At 32.9% G+C, this 24,462-nt stretch overlaps 2 protein-coding genes across 5 annotated transcripts in view; one reads left to right on the forward strand and one right to left on the reverse strand.

The window, feature by feature from the left end:
- Dcdc1 (doublecortin domain containing 1) overlaps positions 1-8,763 on the reverse strand; it is a 479,867-nt gene extending 471,104 nt beyond the window's left edge. For 2 of the 3 annotated variants that reach the window (XM_048788536.1, XM_048788535.1), the window contains exon 1: positions 8,644-8,721. The gene's annotated coding sequence lies outside the window, so the exon portion shown is untranslated. Of the gene's footprint in view, positions 1-8,643 lie in introns of all 3 variants that reach the window. The other variant, XM_048788537.1, reaches the window with a different exon arrangement.
- The window catches only part of Dnajc24 (DnaJ heat shock protein family (Hsp40) member C24), a 50,080-nt gene continuing 34,368 nt past the window's right edge, over positions 8,751-24,462 (forward strand). Inside the window, exons 1-2 of one of the 2 annotated variants that reach the window (XM_048788549.1) lie at positions 8,751-8,861; positions 9,618-9,761. In XM_048788549.1, coding sequence (XP_048644506.1) covers positions 9,651-9,761 — 111 coding nt within the window. In that variant the 5' untranslated portion in view covers positions 8,751-8,861; positions 9,618-9,650. The remainder of the gene's footprint in view (positions 8,862-9,617; positions 9,762-24,462) is intronic. The other variant, XM_015477736.2, reaches the window with a different exon arrangement.

Here is a 24,462-nt window from a genome sequence, read left to right on the forward strand (position 1 = left end):
TGTATTACAGGAAAAATATGTTGAGTATTTTAAACTAATTTCTCTAAAGGAAGAAGTGGGGACTTTGGTTAAAAGACAAGCAGGTATGTCTGTTGGTAGTTGGTAGGGTTTGGATTTGGTTTGTCCCCCAAAGATGCATGTGTTAGAATCTTGGTACTCAGTGTGGCAGTGTAGGGAGGTGTGGTGGAACCCTTAAGAAGTGGGAACTGGAAGGAGGTACTTAGGTCATTGCAAGCATGTCCTCAGAAAGGATTAAATAGTTATTTTGAGACCCATGAGTTAGTTCTCATGAGAGTAAAAGCCTGAACCCGACTCCTGAATCATTCTTTGGTTTCCTGTCTGGTGATGTTATTTCTTGCTCTCAAACATACTCACACTATTACGGTGCTATCTGTGAGGAAGCCTTCACCAGAGCTGAGCTGATACTGGCACCATGCCCTTGAATCTACAGAACTGAGAAGTAATAAACCTCTTTTCTTTATAAAGTTACTCAGTCTCAGGTATTTCATTATAATAACAAAAACCTGACTAATACCATAAACTAGAAATAGAAAGAGAAGCAAATGAAAATTGGTTGGGTTTTAGAAAGTATCAACAGCCTGAAATAATAATAACATCAGAAAAAGGAATTGAGGGCACTGTGAATTACCATTCTGATTTTCTAAGATGTTTTAGAAAATCTTCTTCTATATACAAAGGAGATACCTAGAGAAAAATCTTGGGAAGTCATCAGAAATTAAGAGTAAATTATATATTTGAAAATCTTAGCTAGTAAAAAGATGATTAAATTGAACTACTAAATGCTAAAGACTCAATCCCTTTTACTGATTGAATGTAGTAAAATTCAACTCAATTAATTGTGTATTGATTACCAGCTAATAGCTATCATTAGAGAGACACCAACATATAAACTAATACACTTTGGTAAAATTGATCTAATATATTTCTAGTAACTTCAAATGTGTCAGGCTTGTCAATTCTCACTGTACTAAAACTATTATCTGGTTTCTGGACCAACATTTGCTCCAAGTTTTGAAGGCAAGGACCAAGAAACAACAGTACTTGTATCCAGATGACAGGATTAGCTTCATATACTTAAAGCCAGAAACTGGGGTTAACGGGATACATACATTATGAGCTAAAAAGACTATTGCAGAGTACCTAGAAAAATATTCTACATCTGGTTATAATTTCTTTTTTTTTTTAAATAATTTTTATTGTTTAATTTTCGGCGGACACAACATCTTTGTGTGTATGTGGTGCTGAGGATCGAACCCGGGCCGCACGCATACCAGGCGAGCGCGCTACCGCTTGAGCCACATCCCCAGCCCCAAGGTTATAATTTCTTATCTTGCCTTTTCTTTTACTTGACTTTAATAAGACTAACATAAGATTCATTTTTAAGGGTATTTTTCTCTGTAGTGACATATTTGAATATTACATATGTATGCATATGTAATGTATACATCAAGGAAACTTATCTCACTCTCTAGATTCTTAAAATCATGAACTTAAATAAGTATTTGTACACTATGGAATAATCTTTCTTTTCTTGTATTCAAATAAGAAAATTTATTTAAGTTGCTCTGAATATAAAGAGAAACTAAAATAATTAATTTTCACAAAGAAATATTCATAGAGATTAACATTGCAGACCAAGAATTTCTTAAAACTATATAGTATTTCAAATTAATATATCTGCCTTTCTCTAATGTTCCTGCTTCACCTGCAGCACATCAGACAAGGTAATAATTTATGATAATCATATGAAAATATACAATTAATATTCATCACCTCTCATTCCTCATCACTTTAGATGATCAGTAATGCAGAGTGAAAATGCTGTCAGATTTCTAATTGCTTTGTAATGGGCTTGAAACAGGGAAATCATTAAAGGCAAACAATCTGTCATTTGTCTGTTACTTTAACTATCACACCAAAAAACTCATTAAAGAAATTGCTAATGAGCTACAAGAGACTATACTTGTGGTACTTCTACAGTAGATTAAAAAGCAATACTGTGAGTTGCTTAAAATATTTTAAAAATATGATATTTGGTAGAAATTCATCAGAAAACATCTATTCTTCAGTATATTTTTAAGCTGTGTGCTTTCATTCCTTTTGGCATTTAATCCATCATTGCAGAAATCCCTTTAGCATACAAGATTTGTTTTGCATCAGTCTCTAAATAATTAAACTGAAAGGTTGTAAGAAGAAGCTGCAATGCTAAATGTGTTTATTACTAGTAAACTGACATAAGTAGTAAAATATAGTACTATAGTAACCCTGATGCTAAGTGAAGAATGTATTTTAAAATGTGATTTTTACCCTCATATTTCTTGTGGATTTGAAGTGCTGAAGTTATAATACTTTGTCTTAATGCCATCATCCTACAAAAATTTATTTAACTAGTGAAAATGAGAACAAAAACATTAAATTCTTCATAATAAATGAGCTTTTCTGAAAATTTTGAACCAACACCAAAATGTTTCACAATATTATTTCATATAATTTTAGCAAAGAGAATAAATCATCTCATTAAATAATTACACCAAATTTTTTGTCTTTGTCAATTCTGCCTTTCTCTCTGAGGTATTTAATTTAAAAAAATCTATAATGATAATAGTAACTTTAAAATAAGAGGTATATAAACAAATAAAAACCCCAATTTTTATTGGTTATACAGTGTAGATGCATTTTATTTTAGAAAAATGTAAAAATAATAATGCTATCAATTTTGTTTTCCATTTTCCTAATGATGAATTAAATCATTAATTTCCTATAACAAAAGACATAAGAGCCTCATTAGAGTTCGATTTCTTCTAAATAGACAGACCTATTCAAATCTATTAGAATTTGCAAAAACTTGAAAGCTGAATGTAATAGTATGTTGAGCCAGGTGCCATGGTTAACATACACTAGTGAATTCTAAAGTAACTTCAAAAGGTTTCATAACACCCTGGAAACATCTTCATTATACTCTCTAATTGACTTAAACAGACTTCATATCAACTGTTTAACACATTTTAACCTACAAATTAACACCCTTTGATCATTCAGATTAACCTTTCTTCTGTGACAAAAATAAGCTTTTTTCAGAAATATTTGAGGTTTAAAAAATTAAAATGGAGAAGGAAGAATGCTTTAAAAAAACAGTATATAAATGCATATCTCCAAATGATTGAAAGAGATTATTGCACATTTCAGGATGATTGGAAAGTACAGAGAAGCCAGAGAGGTCATAAGAAAAAAGAGAAAAATGTAAAGAAGTGATGGGAAAGATAAGTTGGTATTTATAGTGACTACTAAATAGAAATAGATGATGAATTATATATAATATCTTTAATTTAAAGTTCATGGAATGACGAAAACATCAGATGTAAAGAAGATAGGAAAATCATAACAAAAATTCCCCATAAAATAAAGACATTCAAGATATCTGAAACGGATACAATGAAATTAAACAAGAAAAAAAAAACACAACAGGTATGATGCCTACAAAAAGTTATTTATTTCTTTGTATCTCTCCTGCTTAGCACATCGCCTTATATGAAATTCAATGAACATTCATTGATGATAAGTACTACTGAAATGACAAAGGAGAGAACAAACCAAATCAAGAAAACCAACAGAAGTGAAAGATGCAAAAACAAAAAGTATTTCTAAAAGATGAGGTAGGAGTGTTGTACTAGTCAGTTTTCCATTACTGTAACAAAAGACCTAAGGCAACCAACTTAATAGCAGGAAAGGTTTATTTTGGCTCATGGTTTTAGAGGTTTAAGTTAATTGTTCCTTTGGAACTAGGCAAGGCAGTACATCATGGTAGAGAGAATGCAGAGGAAGTATGGGATAGAAGAAGTTGCTCACCTCATGGTAGCTGGAAATAAAAAGGGCAGCAAAGTGCCAGTTGTCCCAAGATACCCTTCAAGGGTACCTAACTGCCTCCCAATATACCTCACCTCTTAAAGCTCCTACTACTTTCCTATTAGTAGTGTCATAGCTACAGAACAAACTTTCAACACATGGGCCTTTAGGGGACATTTCATATCCAAACTACATGATTATTTATTAGAGCTGATTCCCAATACTGTATAAGCTTTATTATAATCTACCAAAAGAAGAAAAAAGTTTCCCTAATTCTAGCTATCCATTTATCCCTTCCTTTAAAGCATTGTTTAAAATTTAATGCTTCCATCCATGTTCCTGGATTAATTGTGAGTCAAGAATTTCAATCATTTGTCAGGTGCAGTGGTGCTTACCTATAATCCCAGTGGCTCGGGAGGCTGAGGCAGGGAGAATCTCCAGTTCAAAGCCAGCCTTAGCAAAAGTGAGGAACTAAGCAACTCCGTGAGATCCTTTCTCTATATCAGATACAAAATAGGGCTGGGGATGTGGCTCAGTGGTTGAGTTCCCCTGAGTTAAATTCCTAGTACCCCCAAATAATTTCAATCATTCAATCAATATATTTATTCTATTTGTGTACCTGTAAGTTATTAATATCATAGCATTTTGACTTCCTCTTACATAGCATTTACATTTATTTCATCTCCTTGTTTAAATGTCTGTCACCCAGATAAACCATAAGTTTTTGAAAGGGATGAAACCAATTCTGTCTAGTATCTCTTGTGTGCAGTATAAAATAGACACTCAAATACTTGTTGGTTCAGTGAATAAGTAAGTGAAAGCTAAATATGTATTATTTCATTATTTTTTAAAGATCTCATCACTATCTAGTTCTTGGTGGTTTTTGTATCTTCCCCAAAGATTCTAAGTTGCTGTACATGTATCATCTAATTTCAGAACATAACCATAAAACCCTTTAGTAGTTAAGAAGTAATTCAGCTTAGTTCACTGACATGATAATCCTAAAAATTCAGAAATAGATATCAAGGAAATTAAGAAAGAGTTGGTGATGAAACCACTAGAAAGGGTCAAGTAAATACAAATGGTCAGAGAGAAAATAATTAACACAAGTACACTGCTGCTTTGGTTTGAATTGTTGTCTCTTAAAGGACTATGTGTTAAAAAGTGCAGTCCCCAGGATGGTGTTATTTGATGGAAACTTTGGGAGATGGGCCTAGTGGAAGGCAATCAAGATTACTGTAGGTGTACCCTATGAGGAGATTATGGGACCCTGAACTCTTCCCCCTTCCTTTTTGCTTCCTGACCATGAGGTAAGCAGTTTGCTCTTCCATACACTGTTTACCATTGCTAGTTGGCACCCTCACAAGAAGCCCAAAGCAATTATGTCTTTCTGATTTTAGATTGGCATCTCTAAAATTGAGCTAACATAAAATTTTAATCTTTACAATGTGTTTCATTATAATGACAGAAAGCTGACTCATACAGCCCTACATATTATAATTATTACCCATCAATGGAAATCATAGCTTACTAGTAAGATCTCAAAATAAAAATTTACTAATGTCTGGTTGACATTAGTTATGGATAGACTAGTACTTAAGTAATAAACTGAACAACAATGTAATTTCTTACTACCATTACAACCAAGGGCCTTGAACCTCTCATTTATCTATTTCTGTATATTGGTATATCTATATATCTATAGTACTTGATCAATGATCTTGGAATACAATATTTAATTTATAGCTATCTTTCTTACATTGGATGCGGATGACACAAATTAAGAAGGCTTTGCCCATACTTTTAATTTATTCTGCAAACTGCAGAATATAGTTCAACAAATATTTGGCTTTTATTTTTCTAATTCAATAGTTTTTGGTTTTCATTTGCTATGTTTGTAAATTTCTAAAACACTTCTAGAAATGTTTAATAGCATATCAAAACTGAGTAATAAATATTTCATAAATAATCAGAGCAGCCAAACTTCACTAGGTACTTTCTACTTACAGGCACAATTATCTCAGATGATTCTCAAACAAATCTATCAGGAAGACTATTACTAATAGTCTTTACTGAAGAAGAAAACAAAGCACAGAAATTAGCTTTAAAAAGTTCTCTTAGGCATAAGAGCCAGAGCCTGAACTATGTACCTATGTAGCCTGATTCCAGAGTTCATGCTCTTAACCACTAAGTAACATATTTTATATTTCTGCTATATCTGTTTCCAAAAAATGGATAAATTGCCTTCTGAAAAAAAGAAAAACAAATCTATTAGAGACATATGTCTTTAGAAGTCCATAGAATGAAGATAGCCAGTGTCTCAAATGAGATGTTCTTGCCCTCAAAAAGCTTGCAACCCAATTGGGGAACCAGAACAAACATCAAAAGAAAACAATACACTGTGCCATAGGATGAATGCAAATAAGCATACACAGAATTTGCTATGAAAGTTGAGAGAAAGTAATTTCTAAGTACTGGGCCATCATAAAAAATTTGATAGAAAATACAGGCCTTATATGAGGGATAAAATTAATAGGAGGAAGAAAAGATGGTTTTATAAGTAATGGGAAACATTTGAACAAAATTATGGATGAAGCACCCTGAAAAGATCAACTGTTCTAATTTTTCATTAAGGGAGGTAAATGGTGATGAGGCTAGAAAATTAAGGACCATATTGAAAAGGTAAATGAATTCCAGTTAAAGAATATTTTATTCTCTAGATCTACCCTTTTCAATATTGCAGCCACTAGTCAAGTGTGGCTACTGATCACATGAAATGTGGCTAGTCCAAACTGAGATGTGCTGTGTGGGCAAAATACATACCAACGTTTTAGGACATAGAAGGAAAAAAGAATGTAAAACATCACATTAATAACTTTTAAAAAATATTTTTTAGTTGTTGATGGACCTATTATTTATTTATATGTGATGCTAAGAATTAAACTCAGTGCCTCATGCATGTTAGACAAGTGCTCCAACACTGAGCCACAATCCCAGCCCTCATTAATAATTTTTATATTGATTACATTTTAAAGTGATAATATTCTGTATATACTGGGTTAAATATAATATTTAAAGTCACATTATGTAGCTTGTACTTTTGTGGCTTCCATTGTATTCATATTGGACTGGGCTGTTCCAGAAAATGACACACAAAGGAAGATTAATGAGCAGGTATTAATGTCTGGTGGACATTAATTGTTTTAAGAAGTTTATCCTAATATAATAGACTCATAAGACAAATTATCTGGTTTTTCAATAAGCTAAATCACAGGAAAAGAAGAAAACAAGATTTTAGCAAAGAAGTGGGCCTACTATAGCTTAAAAGATGTTTCAGAAATGTAATAACCAAATATAATGTATGCACTTTGTATCCTGTTTCAAGGAAACTAACCATAAAAGACATTTTTGAAACAACAAGGGAAATATAAGTAAGGTCCAAATACTGATACCAAAGAAATATTAATAATATTGGTTGAATAGTACATATTTCCTATTTTTCAAACCCAAATAAATAAATAAATAGAATAAAAGAGAGAACACAATAACCTAACAAGAATAGTACATTAAGATAAAGCACTTTTCTGTTCAAACTGAAGTACTTAAACATATCTCTTTATACAAGGAAGGGCCAAGAAGTTGCAAAGTGGGTTGTTTAAGGGCTAGGGAAATTCAAGAATTATTCTGACAGTATTGCATTAGAAAGTATTCACTTAATTTTGTTGCTTTAGGTATTTTTGTAGGGCTAAATAGAAGGTACGCTGGAGCCAGGACTAAAACTAGACCCTCTATCAGTATAATTTTCTTTGTGTCTGCCTTAAATATGTGAAAATCCTATGGAGAACCAATACTTTTATCTTTAGATTTTTTTAAAGTTGCCTGTATCACTCTTTATAGTTCTTACCATCATTAAATAATAGATCATATTAGAATATTTTACTTACTCTACATAATTTTATCTCTAATGCTTCTTAAAGCAAGATTGGGTGGAAGAAAGATTAAAAAATAAAAGGAAAATAAATCTAAACAGCAGCAACAGCAAAACCATCTTAACATTTCCAGGTAAAATTGTATGTCACAAGCCAAAAAACTAAGATAAATTTACACCTCTTGGCACAATGCCAGGAAGAGAGATCAATGTAAAACAAGCGAAGAGAAGAGTTAATAAAAGGGAACAAGGGAAGGGAAGAAAGAGAAAAGGAAGGGTGGGGGGAACTAGCTAGGACAAGCCCAACAGCGCCCATTTGGAGTGCCCCTTAACTGATTCAAAGGGGAGGAGACCATTTTATTTTTTCGAAAGGCTTAAAAGGTAGCAAAGCGGCCTGAGAATATGTGGACTAAGTAAGGGTTCGGCTGCTACTCAATTAGCTATTTTGGTCCTGGTCTTTGGTTTTTTGCCCTAATAGTAAAACCATCCTTATTTGTCTCACTGGATTAAAGTGAAAGCAGAGTGAGATAGAAAATTAAAAAGGATATGGAAAAGTTCTTTCTTTTTTTTTTTTAAGTCGGTGACCAAAGTCTAAAAGAAATAATTATCTTGAACCTATTTTATCAGAACTCCTCATCCTTCTCATAACCTCCACCCGCGCCAAGTACACACAGAAAAGAAGGGGAGTGGCGAGCGCAGGGTAAGGTGAGCGAAAAAGGAGAGAGAAGGCGGGGATAGCCTGAGGGGTGTGTTGCTCGCTGAAGAGGAGGAGAGAAGCGACAGTCGCAGAACCAGAAAAAAAGAGCCAGAGTGAGGCGAGGGACTCAATTCTCTACAGCTCGGACACTTACAGCTAGTCAACTCCATGAAATTGGTGACTGGTTACCATAGCTACCGCGTCGGGGCGGGAACAGCGGCGCTTCCTACTGGTGCCCTGGCACCTAGGGCTCGACTAGAAACATGATCACGTTAGAGCAGTGACTTCCGGCGGAAAAAGACACTGGTTCCTAGCCCTAGCCGGTATCCGAGAGCCGGCAGCGAGCGGGCCTCCTTGGCTGTGTGAAGTTGGGTAAGTCTGATAAAATCTGAAGCCCGGGAGAGGGTACCCGTCAAGTGGCCGGGCCGGTGGAAGTGACTGTGTATACAGTGGATTCCCAAGTTCTAATCTTGGGAAGGCCCCAAATGTCTGAATAAGTCTGTAGCGTGGAAAGAGGTTACTTGGTTTCTGGGGCTCCTGGTAAGTGTGGTTTCTGTAGCTTGAATGGACAGCTTCAGGGGCTCTTCAAATCTTTGGGAGGTCAGAGCGTCTCTCCAGTAACCTGGGGACTCTTGCTGTCTCCCTGCCAGTGCTAATGTTCACTGCGCACAATCTCCTTTCCATGTAATCTGGAAGAAAAGAAGTGAACGGAAAAAATCAGGGTATGCCCTCAAATTCATTTTTGTTTTTGTTTTTAGTTTTCTGTTTTGCTTTATTTCTTCTGTTTGTTTATTTTGTAAATATTTATTAAACTGTGTTTAGTAAGCTCTTGTATGCCATTTTACCCACCAGATTACCTTCTTAGAAGTTCATTCACCAACTACCTCCAGTATCAACTTCTAATTTTATGCTACTGTATATTCATTAATTTAAAAGATATAATAGGTTTTCCATTTTTGTGTATACCCTTATCCATGGAATTCTTGGCATTTTAAATAAAAATGCATGATTCCATAGGTTTACGTTACAATCATGATTCCTCAATGAGATATTAAAGAACTCAGAAAGGCAGTACTTCATTTTAGATATAAACTGTAGTGAATTATTGTCATTGATATTTCCATTCAGCGGATCTGAGAAGATCCACTTCTTGTTTAATGGATGATGGCATTTGAGCAGTTACCAAAAAAGGATTGGTACAGCATTCTGGGAGCAGACCCGTCTGCAGATGTGTCAGACCTAAAACAAAAGTATCAGAAGCTCATACTGATGGTAAGTCTTTTTCTTTAAGATTATAAATCATGGGCGACAAAAACAACAGGTTATAATTGTCACTAGAAATTTAGGTTTTTAAACATATATGGTATCAGTAGGAATTGAAATATTAATTTGCGTCAATTGAAAGTCTCAGTAATATAGCAAAACAAAAACAAAAAAACACTTGACTTGATGTGGAACTGGAGATCTGAGTCAGGTTGATTGAGTTATTGGACAACTTTCTTCTGTATGTGCCTCAGAGAGGAGTAGATATAATAATCCATATAAAATGTATAGAAGTGTTGTTGTATAATAAACAGTTAACTTCCAGTAACCACTAGCCACATGTTGATATTGAGCACTTGAAATATGGGTAGTACAAATTGAAGTGTACTATAAGTATAAAATGCATATTGAATTTCAAAGATTTAATTTTATACTGTTAATATGTTGAAATGATACTATTTTGGATATACAGGCTATTTTGTAGAGTATATGCATAAGATATCCATATCCAAATTTCTTTCACCTGCTTTTACTATTTTAATAACATTGCATATGTAGTCTGCATTTATAACTCAGATTATATTTCTATTGGAAAGTACCGATTTAAACCATTTTTGCACATTTTCAGTTGAATTCATCCTCTTAAAAAATGAATTGTGGTATTTATAAATATATAGAATCTTTCTGAACTCTTATATTCATTTTTAAATCTATTTGATGATGTTCTTAATCCAATTTTAGTAAATCTACAATGATCTCCAGTTAACAGAGTTTACAAGAGTTAAGAACCATTATTTATAGAGCATTAGTTATTTCTCTAGTTTATACCAGATACGTCTCTGGTATTTTCTCCACAAACTATTCATGTTTATTGTGACTGATAGATGTTTCACCATTAGGAATTGTACTAATATTACTGTTTTAGGTAGTAAATGAGACTAAATGACCATAAGCCATCTTCTTCAGAAGTTTTAAGGTTTCTATCAGCAAAATCAAGTAGGTTTTAGCGAAAAATTTCCTGATATTAAATTATCCTTTTACTTCTGTTAATTGGGAGATAAGGTGAAGTTGACTACGATAGATCATGCAGGTCCTTCTAGGCCGTGTTAGCCTTTAATTGGGTAATGAGAAACCATCTGCATTTAATGGAGTGGTATCTGTCAGACACCAAAGTGAATGAACACTGTATGTGCATGTTAGCAGTGTATCAGAGTTTCAGTTGCTCTACATGTTCATCAGCATTTGATGCTATTAATCTCTTTCATCTATTGAGATTTATCAATTTTGACACCATTTAAAATTTTAGCAGTATAATTATTTGTTATATAAAATATAACAAGTATTATAAAACGTATAACAGCATCCCAGATGCCAAACAATGAAAAATATCTCTTTTGAGTATCAAAATGGCCAACTTCACTCACTATTCCATTGAGAGTCACTGCTATTGTACTGTGTTTGTAGTGATACCATATTGTGGAGTTTTTGTTTTTGCTTTTGTTTTTAAACCTTTTGTGACTATCAATGTTGAGTATATTATAATTATTGGCTATTTTTATAATCTTTTATGAAATGTATTTTTTTTTAATTAAATATATTCTTGATCCTGTGTACATGTTGCGTATATTTTTTTCTAGTCTGCAGCTTGGCAGGTCATTTTCTTAATGGTGTTTTTTGATTCATAGTTTTTTTGTTTAGATGAAATACAATTCATCCAATTTTTGTTGTATATTTGGAGCTTCCTATATCTTCTCTAAGGTCATAAGAATATTCTTTTGTTTTCTAATAGAAGTTTTATAATGTGTTTTTCCTTTGAGATCTATGATTTTTATGTATAGTATGATATAGGTGGTCATATTTTTATTTTTCCTCAATGTAGAGATCCAGTTCTTCTAGCATCATTTGTTAAAAATATGCTTTTTTTCTGCATTGAATTATTGGTGATATGAATGTATTTCTGCACATTATTCTGTTTGGTATATTTGTCCTTTTGTTAACATCTCTATCTTGATTCCTATAGGTTTATAACTCTCACAATCATGTAAATTCATTCTTTTTTTTTTTCAAGTTTATTTTGGTTATTCTAGTTTGCTTGCATTTCCATAGAAATTTTATAATCAGCTTATATATTTAAACCAAAAAGTAATCTTGTTTGAGTTTTAAATTGAGATTGCATTAATATATATTCATTTTGCCAAAATGGACTGCTTGGTAATATTGAGTTATAAATCCACAAACATATTAAATCCTTTCACTTAGTTAAGCCATCTTTAATTTGTCTTAGCAGTATTTTATGATTTTTAGTATAGAGGCCTTGTACATCTTTGGATTTGTTTCTAAAGATTTGATGTTTCTGGTTGCATTGAAAAGGGAATTTTTAAAAATTTCACTTTTGAGTTATTGATTAATAATATGTAGAATTAGTATGCCTTATTTTCATATACTAGTTTTATAACCCACAATCTTGTTTTTAATTCTTCTAGCTACTTTTGTAGATTTCTTAGATTTTCTACAAATTATGTCATTTGCAAATAGCTTTAATTTTGTCTTTCCAACCTGTGCCATTTATTTCGCTGTGTGTCTTTCTGTTTTAATGTACTAGCTAGGTGAAATTTGCTTTCTTCTTACCTGTGTCCATGATGGTTTTCTCCTACTGCTACTCTGGTAGCAAAAACGTCAATGGGTCTCTTCTTTATTAGGAAGGGTTTTTACATTTTGAATTTATTAGGTTTCTTGGAATCTTCAGCTTCCTGAGTCTTCAGCTTCCTCTATTAAAACAAAAACAAACACACATCATAGAAAATTATGAGTATGTAGGATATCTGACTTGTTTTTCTAGATAATTAACTATCAGAATTGAAATATGCCATAATTTTTCTCATCTTTTAAAAAAGCAAAGTGTTGATTCCTTTTCTGCCATTTATCGCCCCACCTCTGTTCTTTGCAGCAAAGCTATTTGAAAGAATTGTCTCTACTGCCTTGTGCCAATTTCTCTTCCCATCTCTCTCAAACCTATCCCAGTGAAACTTTGCTGCCATCACTCCAGTGAAGGTCAGCACTGAGATCCATATTGCTAAAGCCAGAGATCAATTCCCAGTCTTCATTTTGATCAAATAATAATAATACTGTTTATCATAATTGTCCTAGAACTGTTCTGGTGTTTGCCTGGTTTTTTTTTGTTTTGTTTTGTTTTTTTGCACAATTAATAGCTCAGCTCCCCTTTTCACTTTGAGAAGTGTTCTAGTTTTAGTGATATTTAATAACAGCATTTGGTGCAGTGTATCACACCTCCTTCTTGATATATTTTCTTTGCTTGTTTTCCAGGACATGATAATTTTCTGACTTCTCTTACTAAAACCATCTCTGGAAAGTAGAATGCAGTCAATAAATCTTTGTTCAATGTGTCAAGTATATGAATATAGTCAACTTTGTATTTTAATTCCTTTGTTGATTTTTTTATGTATTTTTTTTTCTTGGTACTGGGGATTGAACCCAGTGGCGCTTAACCACTGAGCCACATCCCCAGCCCTTTAAAAAAAATTTTTTTTAATTATTTTATTTTGAGTCAGGGTCTTGCTAAATTGCTTAGGGCCTCACTAAGTTGCTGAGGCTGGCTTTGAACTCCAGCCTCAGCCTCCCAAGTTGCTGGGATTACAGGTATGCGCCACCGCACTTGGCAGTTTTTTGTTTTTGTATTTACAATTTCTGCACTCTGCCAGATTTACTGAAGTTATATTTTTGAGTTATTTTTTAGGAATATAATATCTTTTTAAAGATATTAAAGTTTATTTTTTTCTTTTTCTTCCTTTGAGTTCCTTTTTTAAAAAAAATATTTTGGCGCTTTTTTTTTTTTTTGCCTTTTATCATAGAGGCTCCTTTCATATTTGGTGATCCTAGATCATGTTTAAAAGTGAATGATTACAGCTGATTTGCAAGTGTATGTACATGACTGGAGGCTTTCATCAGGTAAGGTGAATCATTTTGTTGTAAGATCTCACTTGCCTACATTTGAATTTTCATCTCAGAGAGGAATTCTCAGATCTCCTGCCTGGGGAGATGGGAACTTGGGCTCCTACAGTGGTGTGTGTTACATTCCATCTTCCTTTTGTTTTCATTGTCTTAAGTTCACCTTTGTATCCTAGTGCTCAGCAGTGTGCCTGATGTTCCTGAATCCAGAACATCTTTGGTCTTTCTTTCCACACAGTAAACTTCTAATTTTCTGCTCTGATAAGACAGAGTAGATGCCTGGCTTTGTGATGAGGAGGACTTTAAATCCCAACCAGACTTTCTCTCATTTACTCCTGCCCCTCAACCCCACTCTCAGTGATAATAATGCTTTCAATTTATTAGTTTCTCTGATCTCTGTGTGAATGAACATCCTTCTTATTCTCTCACTTTAGGCTTATGTTTCAGTTTTCTTGGGCAGATTGAATTGAATACTATGTTAGTCAGCTTTCCATTACTATAAGAAGTACCTGAGATAATCAGCTTATAAAGAGAAAAGGTTTATTCTGACCTAACAGTTCAGAGGTTCCAGTCCATGATCCGTTGCCTCCATTGCTTTTGCTTCTGTGGTGAGGAACTTTCATGACAGAGCAAAACCACTTAGCTCTTGGCCAGGGAGCAAAGTAAAGAAGAGACCAGGGTCCCACTGTCTCCTTTGACTGTTGTGATCTATAGATCTCCTGTTAGGCCCTACTTCTTAAAATTCCACCACCTTCCATTAGTGTCAAACTTGGGACCAAGTCTTTAGTACATGAGCTTTGGAGGGATAGTCCAGATCCAAATATAGCAGGTACCATTTATGGATCAAATTTTAGTGTTTTCTGATCTGTTTTTTCTGTTCTATTGGTTGTGCATTTATGTCTTTTTAAAACAACATTATTCCTCTGGAATTTGGGGAGGTTAAAGGGGAAAATGTGTGAATTAATTTACCACATAGTATTTCATTTGCTCTTGGATGGTGTGGGGCGGGGTTCAGATACCTTCAGTGGTCATACGCCTTTGCATTTTCTTGCTATATTTGGTCCACTATGAACCATCCCCATGTTCACTCAATTAACTCTCACTTATTGTTTCAAAATTGTCTTAGTTGTAATCTCCCTTAATAATCTTACATCTCTCTCTTCCTATGGGTGTCCTCCCGTTATAGTATTACATTTAGTGACATTTCTTCAGTACAGAGAAGGTAGACATGTAAAGAAAAGAGAATGCAGATAGTTGGAACATGTTAAAATGTTTGAAGTTTTCCTCCTACTGTTCTTTTAAAAGATGAGAGAGACTTGAGCATATGTACATAGTATGGGAAGTAGCCAAGAGATAGCTTTGAATTACTTACAAAAGAGAGAAAGAAAGTAATTGACAGAAAGTAGAAGGGATATAATAGGAGAGAGAATAATTGACAGAAGGCAGAAGAAGATGGGATCCAAAGCATAGACAAAAGGGTTGTTTATTTAAGAGAAGGGAGAGACCTCCCCTTATTACTGGAGGAAAAGAAGAAAGAATGGATGCAATTATAGTTTCATTTGTTAATTTGGTGGTAAAAACTCATAAGCTCACATTTATTTGTTGGCTTGTTTTTTTGTTGTTGTTGTTGTTTTTTTCCTCTGTGAAACAGAAAACAAAGCTGTCTGTGGAGAGAAGGATAAGAGAAAGTAAAGCAGCAAATTACAGGACAGAGAATTTCAACTAGTATTATTCTGACTGGTAGCTATGTATAGTAAAGTCAGTGAAAAGCCTTAGCTAATAACTGTAGAACAGGCAATATGAACATAAGGCAGCACTGAAATAATCAGTCTAATAGCAATTTGACTGGGTTGGTATACTCATGTTTCCTATGTAACAGTTTATGTAGCACAATATTTTATATTCTTAATTATGTCCATGAGTTACATTATGTTCAGTGTGTTTGGTTTAAGAAGTCAAGAAAATATGTAGCAGTAAGTGTATAATTACACATATTTGTAGTTTACAAATGCATTCATATCTTATCAGGTTTTATTCTCTCAGCAGTCCTATAAGGTAGGTAATCTTACTTCAATATCTGTAGTTGAAAAGACTAAGGCTTAGTTACAGTTAACTAGTTTGTCAGAAACATACAATTAATAAAGGTTAAAAATCTATTCTGGATCACTTATTTTGTCACTGGATTTTTCTCCATTATATCACACTTTCATAATTGACTCCAAAGGAGTTTACTGTTGTTTAAAGACATAATTATGATTTTTCTAGATTTCTGTAAAACACCTCATTCATGTATAGTTAAAGTACTATGGAAGGTTAAACATAATTTCTACTCTTTTAATTTTGAAGGGATCTAGATTTTATATAGCTTATGAAGTAAAATTTAGTTCTCTTTTTGTATAAGTTTAAGGTCTAATAGATTTAAGAAAGAGAAAATTATAAGGGAAAACCATATTATTTTATTAGTTTGTTTATTAGATACAAAAGCGGGCTTCTAAAGTTCAGATTTTTGTTCTCAATTTGAATTAACATATTTTTTCATTCTGTTCTGGAGAATAAAATTACATTTGACTAATAGCATTCTGTATCTAATTTTATAGAAAGACACATGTATTACATTTACCTTTTCAAGTACAGAAGACTTTGAATTTAACACCTCCTGCATAATTAGTTGTTGGGATAAAATGTTGCTAATCGTAGGCTGCTGAGTTTACAATGCATGTTGATTTAGTAAATACTGTTTCCTTATTTCAGTTTTTGTAAATGTAGTGCTTAAAGTCCCGATTCTGAAAAAATTCCTGTTGACTAATTTGAGTTATTTTAAAATGTTTTAAAGATACATGTAAATGTAAAGTGCAGAATTAGCCTTAAAGATATTTGTTTCAAATAAGTCTGTTGTCCAGTAACTTACTATATAAAAATTAAAGTAATTGAATGACATTCCTTAGCAGTATTTTATTAATAGTGTCTTATTAGTAAAAGTGCATTGCTTTTTTTCTCTTTGCATATCAATTCTAAGATATTTTTCAGTTTTCCACTAATAAAATTTTGAATAACAAATCATTGCTTTAAAATGGTTTAGGGTCCAGAATGATTATTTATATTATTCCCTTATTTTTTGCAGTTATCCATGTGAAAATTGCTGTTTACTAAAGATAAAGCTTTATCAAATTGAAAATTGGAGGTCTTTTCCCATTGATGCTTATAATATTACAGGATATCTTTCAATAGGAAAAGAATTATTGTGTTGGAAAATTATATGCTGCTGTTACAGTATGTCCCGTAATCTTAAAGAAAATCCATGTAATTTGAAGCGGGAGTGTGCAGGATGCTCTTTTTTCTTAATGTTGGAATGGTATGCAATGCCACTTAATACTTTTGTAGGCATTCACAGGGTCTTTTGATTATAACTGGTTATATATAGATTAGCGTTAAGCTCATTATATAATCCATTTTAATATCTTGAAAAAGAAGGTAGAAGCCGTACCTGTGCTATAGTCAGAGGGAAATTACCACATTGGGAAAGAAGGGAGCTAAACACGATTCTTTAAACAGGTCTTTTGACTACATTACAAAGTAAAGTGATCTTGATTACAGGAAAGGCATGAAGAGAAATTTTGTGAAAAAAATCTGTGAATGTTGTAAGTAGAAATCAGAGGATATAACTTGCAGTGAACATTACAATTTTTGCTAACATAGTTAACTGTTTAGCTGTCATCTGGTTGTCATAGGATGCCAGATATTTAACAGTAAATTACTTAGGTATTGTATGGAGACTATATTGTAAACTGTTCTTTTGTGGTGACAAAAGTGGTACAGATAAGATGTTTGAAATGGAAGTATCAATAATAGTTTTAGCTAATACAGAGCACTGTGTATCAGACACTCCTCTAATCACTTTGTTTACTTATTTAATCCTGTGGGTATGGTATTATTATTATCCTTAACAGATGAGGAAATCAGGCTCAGGGATTAAATAATACTAACTCATAGCAAGAAATTTTTTATGAAGTATTCTACATATATTTGAGAACTGGGTACATAAAAGCAAGTATGCAGTTACTTTTCCAAGTTTGTTTTTTTTTTAATGTTTTTGCTAAATACATACAGCAATAATACATTTTTAAAGAAGCAATAGCATTATGTTAAAGGTACAGAGCAATGAAAGGGGTAAACATTTGACCCCTGGAGCCAACTTCTTGGATTTGAAATTTTACTCTGCCATTTGTTACCTCGGTACCTGAGTAAGTCCCATAGATTCTGGGTCTGTCTCCTTATTTGTAAAATAGATGTGACTCATTCATGACAAAGACAGATGATACTCCTTGAAATAGGGTTGCATCCCAATAAGCCCATTGTAAATTGAAAATATCATAAGTCAAAAATGCACTTAAAAGACTGGGGTTATAGTTCAGTGGTAGATGGCTTGCTTTGTATGCACAAAGCCCTGAGTATAATTCTGAACCCCAACAACAACAACAAAAAATTCAATATATTTAATCCACAGAACAACATAGTTAAGCAAAACAACATACTCTAAAAGTATCAGTTGTTTCCTCCTTGTAATTAGAGTAGGACTAGGAGCTGTGACTTGTTGCAGCTGTGTAGCATAGTGAGAAAGTATTACATTTTTGCATATTGCTAGCCTGGGAAAAGGTCAAAATTTAAAGTAGTTTCTACTGAATGCATATGTTTTTGCATATCTTAGAATTTAAAAATGAAAAATCATAAGTCAAATCACTGTAAGTCAGGGACTGTGTATGTTTATTGAATGCACACAATATACTAGCCCAATTCTAGGTATATAATAATTAAATATCTCTTCGGGTAGTGATAAGGATTTAAGTGAACTACACATGTAAGCATTTAAGACAATGTTTGGCACATAATAAATGCTTGGTTTTTGTTTTATAGTTACATCTTAATAATTCAGCATCAGTTTGAGTAAGTGGATTTCTATTTGGCTGAAGGTTGGGATTTTTCTGTTTTTGTTTTTTTCTTATTTGTTTTTTTCTTTATCTTTTTCTTTTTCCCAGCACAGTGAAAATAACACTTCAATCTATTTTAACTGGCACTTTGTGTTTCTGAAAGTGAGGACGAAGACTGTGTATCTATATATGGCTTCACATTTGTAGAATCAATTGTGTGATCAAGCAGGGGCAACTTTTTCCCAGACAAAACCTTAGCATTGTCATTTTCACTGTCTCTTAACTCAGCATTGTTTAAAACATTTCTAGACCATTAAAACACAGTACCAGATCAGCATTCTTGTCAATTTCAGCTTCTATTAAGTACCTTGTTTTTTGATAATATATCAAAGAGAATTCTTCCTCATTTCATAGAACTGCCTTGTCTCTTTGTTGAGTATTTCCATGTTGCCTAAATGAAATATCCCTTCTTCTTCCTCCTTGGTTGTATCTCCTCTCCACCCTTTTCCTGTTCCTAGTTGAGGACTTTCAAGTAGGCTACAAAGTCTGAATTTTATTTTTCATGAGGGCATTTTGAGGAAAATTTAGATCTGTATTTTAGCAGGTAACAATGAGGAATGTAAATATGGCATGCTGGAGTGAGGAGAAACTTTAGAAAGAAAGAATAGTGCCTTTATAATTACTAAGCCAAGAGCTAAGGACTTGAACCATTGCATTAGTATTGAGAGTAGAAAGAGGGAGATGAGCTAGAATATAGAGGTGTGTTCAGTGATGGATTGAATACATCAGGGAGTAGGGAGTTGAAGAATTTGTGATTTTTAAACATAAGGTGTACAGAAAGGCAAATGATGTTCTTTACTTTGTTCCATAAGGAACAAAGGAGGAAATTTTGGGGGGAAATATGTGTAGTTCTTTAAAGAGCAGGCTAAGTGGATATGTCTATGGAAGAGCCATGTGAAGATATTTCGAATTGGCAGGTAGAAGTGCAGGTAGAACTCAGGAGAGGTCATGGTTAAAAGCCATATATTTGATATTGCCTCTGTCATATTACCTGGAGTTAAAAGGGGTGGGGATATAGAGTGGTCTGGCTTCCTAAGATGAACCTAATGGAAACTGAAAAAGAGTCACCAGAGATACTAAGTAGATAATCAGGAGAAAGTGTGGTCTCACTAAAATCAAGAAAAAGAGATGATGTTACCAACAGTTGCAGATTTTAAGAGGAGCCGGGAAGCCTGCTGAATGGGAAAGAAAAAAAAAAGAGAGAGAGAGTTCTTTGGATCTAAAACACTGGCAACACAGAGTTTAGCAACACAGGGTTTTTAGCAGTTGAAATTGGACAGAATTTGTAGTTTCTCTTATAAGACAAGTCATAAATAACCACCTGCAACCCCTGGAATCTGTGATTTCATTAATAGCCTTGACTGAGTATTTCAAAAATTGGAAACAATTGGGTGAATTAGTTTACTGGTTAAGAGAATATATAATCTGACTCAGTGTGTTATTTGAAGAAATTAATGAAAATTATTTACACAGAAAATTAGTGTGAAAGGTGGCAGTATGACATTGGGTGAACTTTTTTTTCATATATATATATATATATATATATATATATATATATATAATTATTATCATTATTATTATTATTACCATACTCTATTACTCTATTATCAACTAATAGCATGTAATCTCTCAGTTCCTCAGAAATTATTCTCCCTGTTTCTGCTAAAATTGTGCTGTACCAACTAAGATATGTCTCAACTAACATAAAATTTCATGGGCCTAAGTTTTTTCATCTGTAAAAATGAGACACATATACTGTCTTACCTTCTACAGCCAGTTCTAGAATTTGCTCATCTATATTTTTGTCTTATGATATCTTTGCCATCTAGCTGACACCCGCTTTCAGTCTGAGAAAATGTTCCTCACTCTAATTTGCTATATTTTTAAGATAAAAAACATACCCTTAACAGGCTTGTTTAAAGTTTCATCACTGATAATCCTTTAAATTATGAATTTGCTTTTACAAAAAGTGAAAAACAGAAATCTCAAAATAACTTTCTAATTGCTATCTAATTTTTCTAGCTAAAAATGGGAAATCCATGAAGAGGTTGTTAGGGCACTGTTATATTTATCACATTGTCTGGCTTCAAAGAATCATAGAATTTCAGAGACTACAAAGTAATCTAGCTAAAAGAATTGTAGAATTCCAGAACCTAAAGAAATTTATTGCATATGACAGATTGAGTATGTGGAAGTACTGAGCACAGAAAGGTGGAACAAATATTCACACTAAACATTCAAAATAAAATAATATACAGTGATACTAGAAACCAAAAATAATTCTCCAAACTGATATAAAACAATAATGCTTTCCTATAGCTTTTCCCATTCACTGTTTTCCTACCAATTTTTGTATATATTTTTAATTTATTTTTTCTTATTTATTTATTTATTATATTAGGCCTATGAATATTAATACTATAAACTAAAACAGTGTGGTATTGGCTTATGAGGAGATAGATCAGTGGAATATACTAGAAACCTAGTATATTGTAAAGTTGATATCTCAAAATCACTGAAGAGAGAATGGTCTTTTAATAAGTGATATTAGGAAAACTAGATAATATTTTTTATTTTTAACAAATTAAAAAGAAAGATCTATTCCACAAGTCACATATATAAAGAAATGCTACATGACTCATCTTTCTAAATGTTTTTTTTTTTTTTTTTTAAAAGAAACCTCTGTAATCTGGGTTTAGGGGAAAGTTTTTAACTGAAATTTATGACTATGTATCAGATATGTAGAAAAGTACTAATATTCTAAAACATTATTACTAGACTAATATATAGATATTTTGCTTCTTAATTTTACATTTTTCAGATATATAGACAAAATATATAGAATACTCCTGAAGTTATATATATTATTAATGTATAACATTTATATTTAAAAAAATGCTAAACAAAAATGGAAACAAGAAGACTAATTCCTTATTACCTGATATAATTTTTTTTCACTTATGCCAAGATACAAAAAACAAACATGAAGACATTCCTTTTGTCATCCTTCCAAAGAAATTAATATCCCACTTTTTAATCTTTTTTTTTGTTTTCATTGAACCCAGGATCTGGTGTTAGGCAAGTGTTCTATCCCCTGTACTCTATTGTTTTTAAGGTATTGAAGTTTTAGAAGCTAATTATTCTTCCACTTTTTTTTTCATTTATGTAAAATACCTAGAACTTTATTGTGTTTCTTATTAGGATTTATTTCTTTTTGTCATTTTAGAAAAACCAACTTCATGAACTATAATTTATATATAGTGAAGTACACTATGTTAGTACATTGTTTGACTGCATATACTGGTATAACTAATACCTTAGCAAGATAAAGAACATTTTTATCATCCTAGAAAGTTGCTTTTTGCTCCCCCTTCTTTCATAAACAACCATGAACCTGCTCTCTAAAAACATCTCGTTTTTTTTTTTTTTTTTCTGGTCTTTAATGAACCTCATTTGTTAAGAATTTTAGAGAAGTGAATTTATCCTTTTGCTCACTTCTCAACATTGTTGTGTAAGAAGTCTGGTTAGTTCAGCTGTAATATGTCACAAATGAGTTGCATAGGTTTTATATAAATGGTAACTATCATTTGTAGCGTATATATAAAGCCATATCATCTGAGATATGAAATGCTTTCAAGTAAATCATGGATTTGGGCTCATGAGTCCCTTTTTACTTGTTAATATTATATTTGTTTTGACTAATTTTTATTTATTTTTCCATTCACTTATTATTAAGAACTATAATAATTTATATAAGTATATTGAATTATTTTCAATGTCACAAATACAATTAATGCTATTGTGCCCACGTTATCCACTAATTAAAGATCAAATAGAATTCTTAAACTCAGTAATGGAATATAAAAACTTCTTATTCTGTTAGGATCTTGTAATTTTCTATAAATTGAGCATTATTCTTTTTTTTAGTATTTGTTTTTTCGTTGTTGTTGGACACAATATCTTTATTTTATTTATTTATTTATTTTTATGTGGTGTTTAAGATCAAACCCAGGGCCTCGCACGTGCTAGGTGAGCGTTCTACTGCTGAGCCACAACCCCAGCCCGAGCATATTCTTATTGCAGTGTAAAGTGTCTCGAAAAGATGGATCCTTTTCCCCTGCAGCTCCTTAAACATTATTGCTCTTTCAAAATATTTAAATATAGAATACAATTCTTACAATCCTGAAGATAATTTAAAATATTTTCTTTGAGAATTGTACTTTTAAAATTGGTTAAATACATGGATTCAGATCTGTATATGATGACTGAAACAATCTGAGGTTGTGTGCAGTAATTCATTTATTTGCTCAAGGTTTTTTAGGAGTTGTATCTACTGTATTTCTAGGCCTTATTCTTGATCTGTGAATGTAGAAGAATTTATTGTTCAGAGGAAGACACAATGATTAAATACTAATATTTAGTATAATCAATGTTTTATGGATATGCAGATTCTAAAGTGTGGTTTTTATAGCACAGTAGTATAACACAGTGATTAAAAATCCTAACTTTGGACCACTTGGTCCTGGCTTTGAATCTTACCTGTGCCATTTTTAATATGTTAACCCAGGAAGAATGACTTGACCTCTCTTAGCCTCAATTTCCTTATTGGCAAAAATTAGAATAATACCTTTCTCAAAGGATTTAATAAAGATTAGTTGAAATAATGTAGAGCAGTTAGCCAGATTTTTGCATTTAGTACTGAGGTACAATAGAAGAAATAAGAAATAGGAAGAAAGGAAATATAAAGGAAGGACAAGGTAATAAGATTTTAATTCAGAAGTTCCACATATTTTCAGGGCATCCCTCCCTAAGCCCTCCCTAAGCCAGTCTCTCTTGCATGCCTGCTATTCCCAAAATCCTAGGAAATCTGTAAATTTACCTGTGCACTGTTAATTAATCCCCCAATAAATAAATTAAGAAAAAAGAGACACAAAATCTTAAGGAAAGTAAAATTTAGAGGACTTCCTAATGTGATCTACTGACCAGATAATGAAGAACACATCAGCATAGGAATCTGATTATTGTCTAAATCACCACAATTTGTCTTTAGATCACTGGACTGATGTCATTTCTACATATCTTCCCACATCCACCTCTTACAAGTTTCCTTTAAAGAAGAGCTGGGCCAAGTGCAGTGGTGCATGCCTGCCTCCTGCTGAGTCAGGAGGATCACAAGTAGGAGGCCAGCCTCAGCAACTTAGCAAGACCAAGAACTGGGGAAATAGCTCAGTATTACAGTGTCCCTGGTTCAATGCCCAGTACTAAAACAAGTCAGGAACCACAAAAGGCATCTCTCTGGGGATGGTCCTCATTCTCTCTTGAATATATTTCATCTACTTCTCTAAACCTCTACCTATACTAATGACTGGTGTATGCTGGCATTTTTTTTTTTTGCCACCACATATGCCAAGAATCCCACCCATCTTAAATTGAGTTCCCTTATCACCATGAACTCCTTAAACCCTTTTTCGGAGACATCTCTTCTCTTGTTACAATACCTTATTGTAAATTATCATCATCGCTAGGAATTATGTATAAAATGCAGTTAGACCTGGATATGATGGCACCTGACTGTCATTCCAAAATCTTTGGAGGCTGAGGTGGGAGGATTGCAAGTTCAAGGCCAGCCTGGGCAACTTGGTAAGACCTGGTCCTAAAATAAAATGAAAAGGGCTGAGATTATAGCTCAGTGGCAGAGTACTTGTCTGGCATGTATGAGGCCCTGGGTTCAATCCTTAATATACTTCCCCCCCCCCCAA

The sequence above is a fragment of the Marmota marmota genome, unplaced genomic scaffold, assembly GCF_001458135.2.
Source record: "Marmota marmota marmota unplaced genomic scaffold, marMar, whole genome shotgun sequence".
Classification (NCBI taxonomy): domain Eukaryota; kingdom Metazoa; phylum Chordata; class Mammalia; order Rodentia; family Sciuridae; genus Marmota; species Marmota marmota.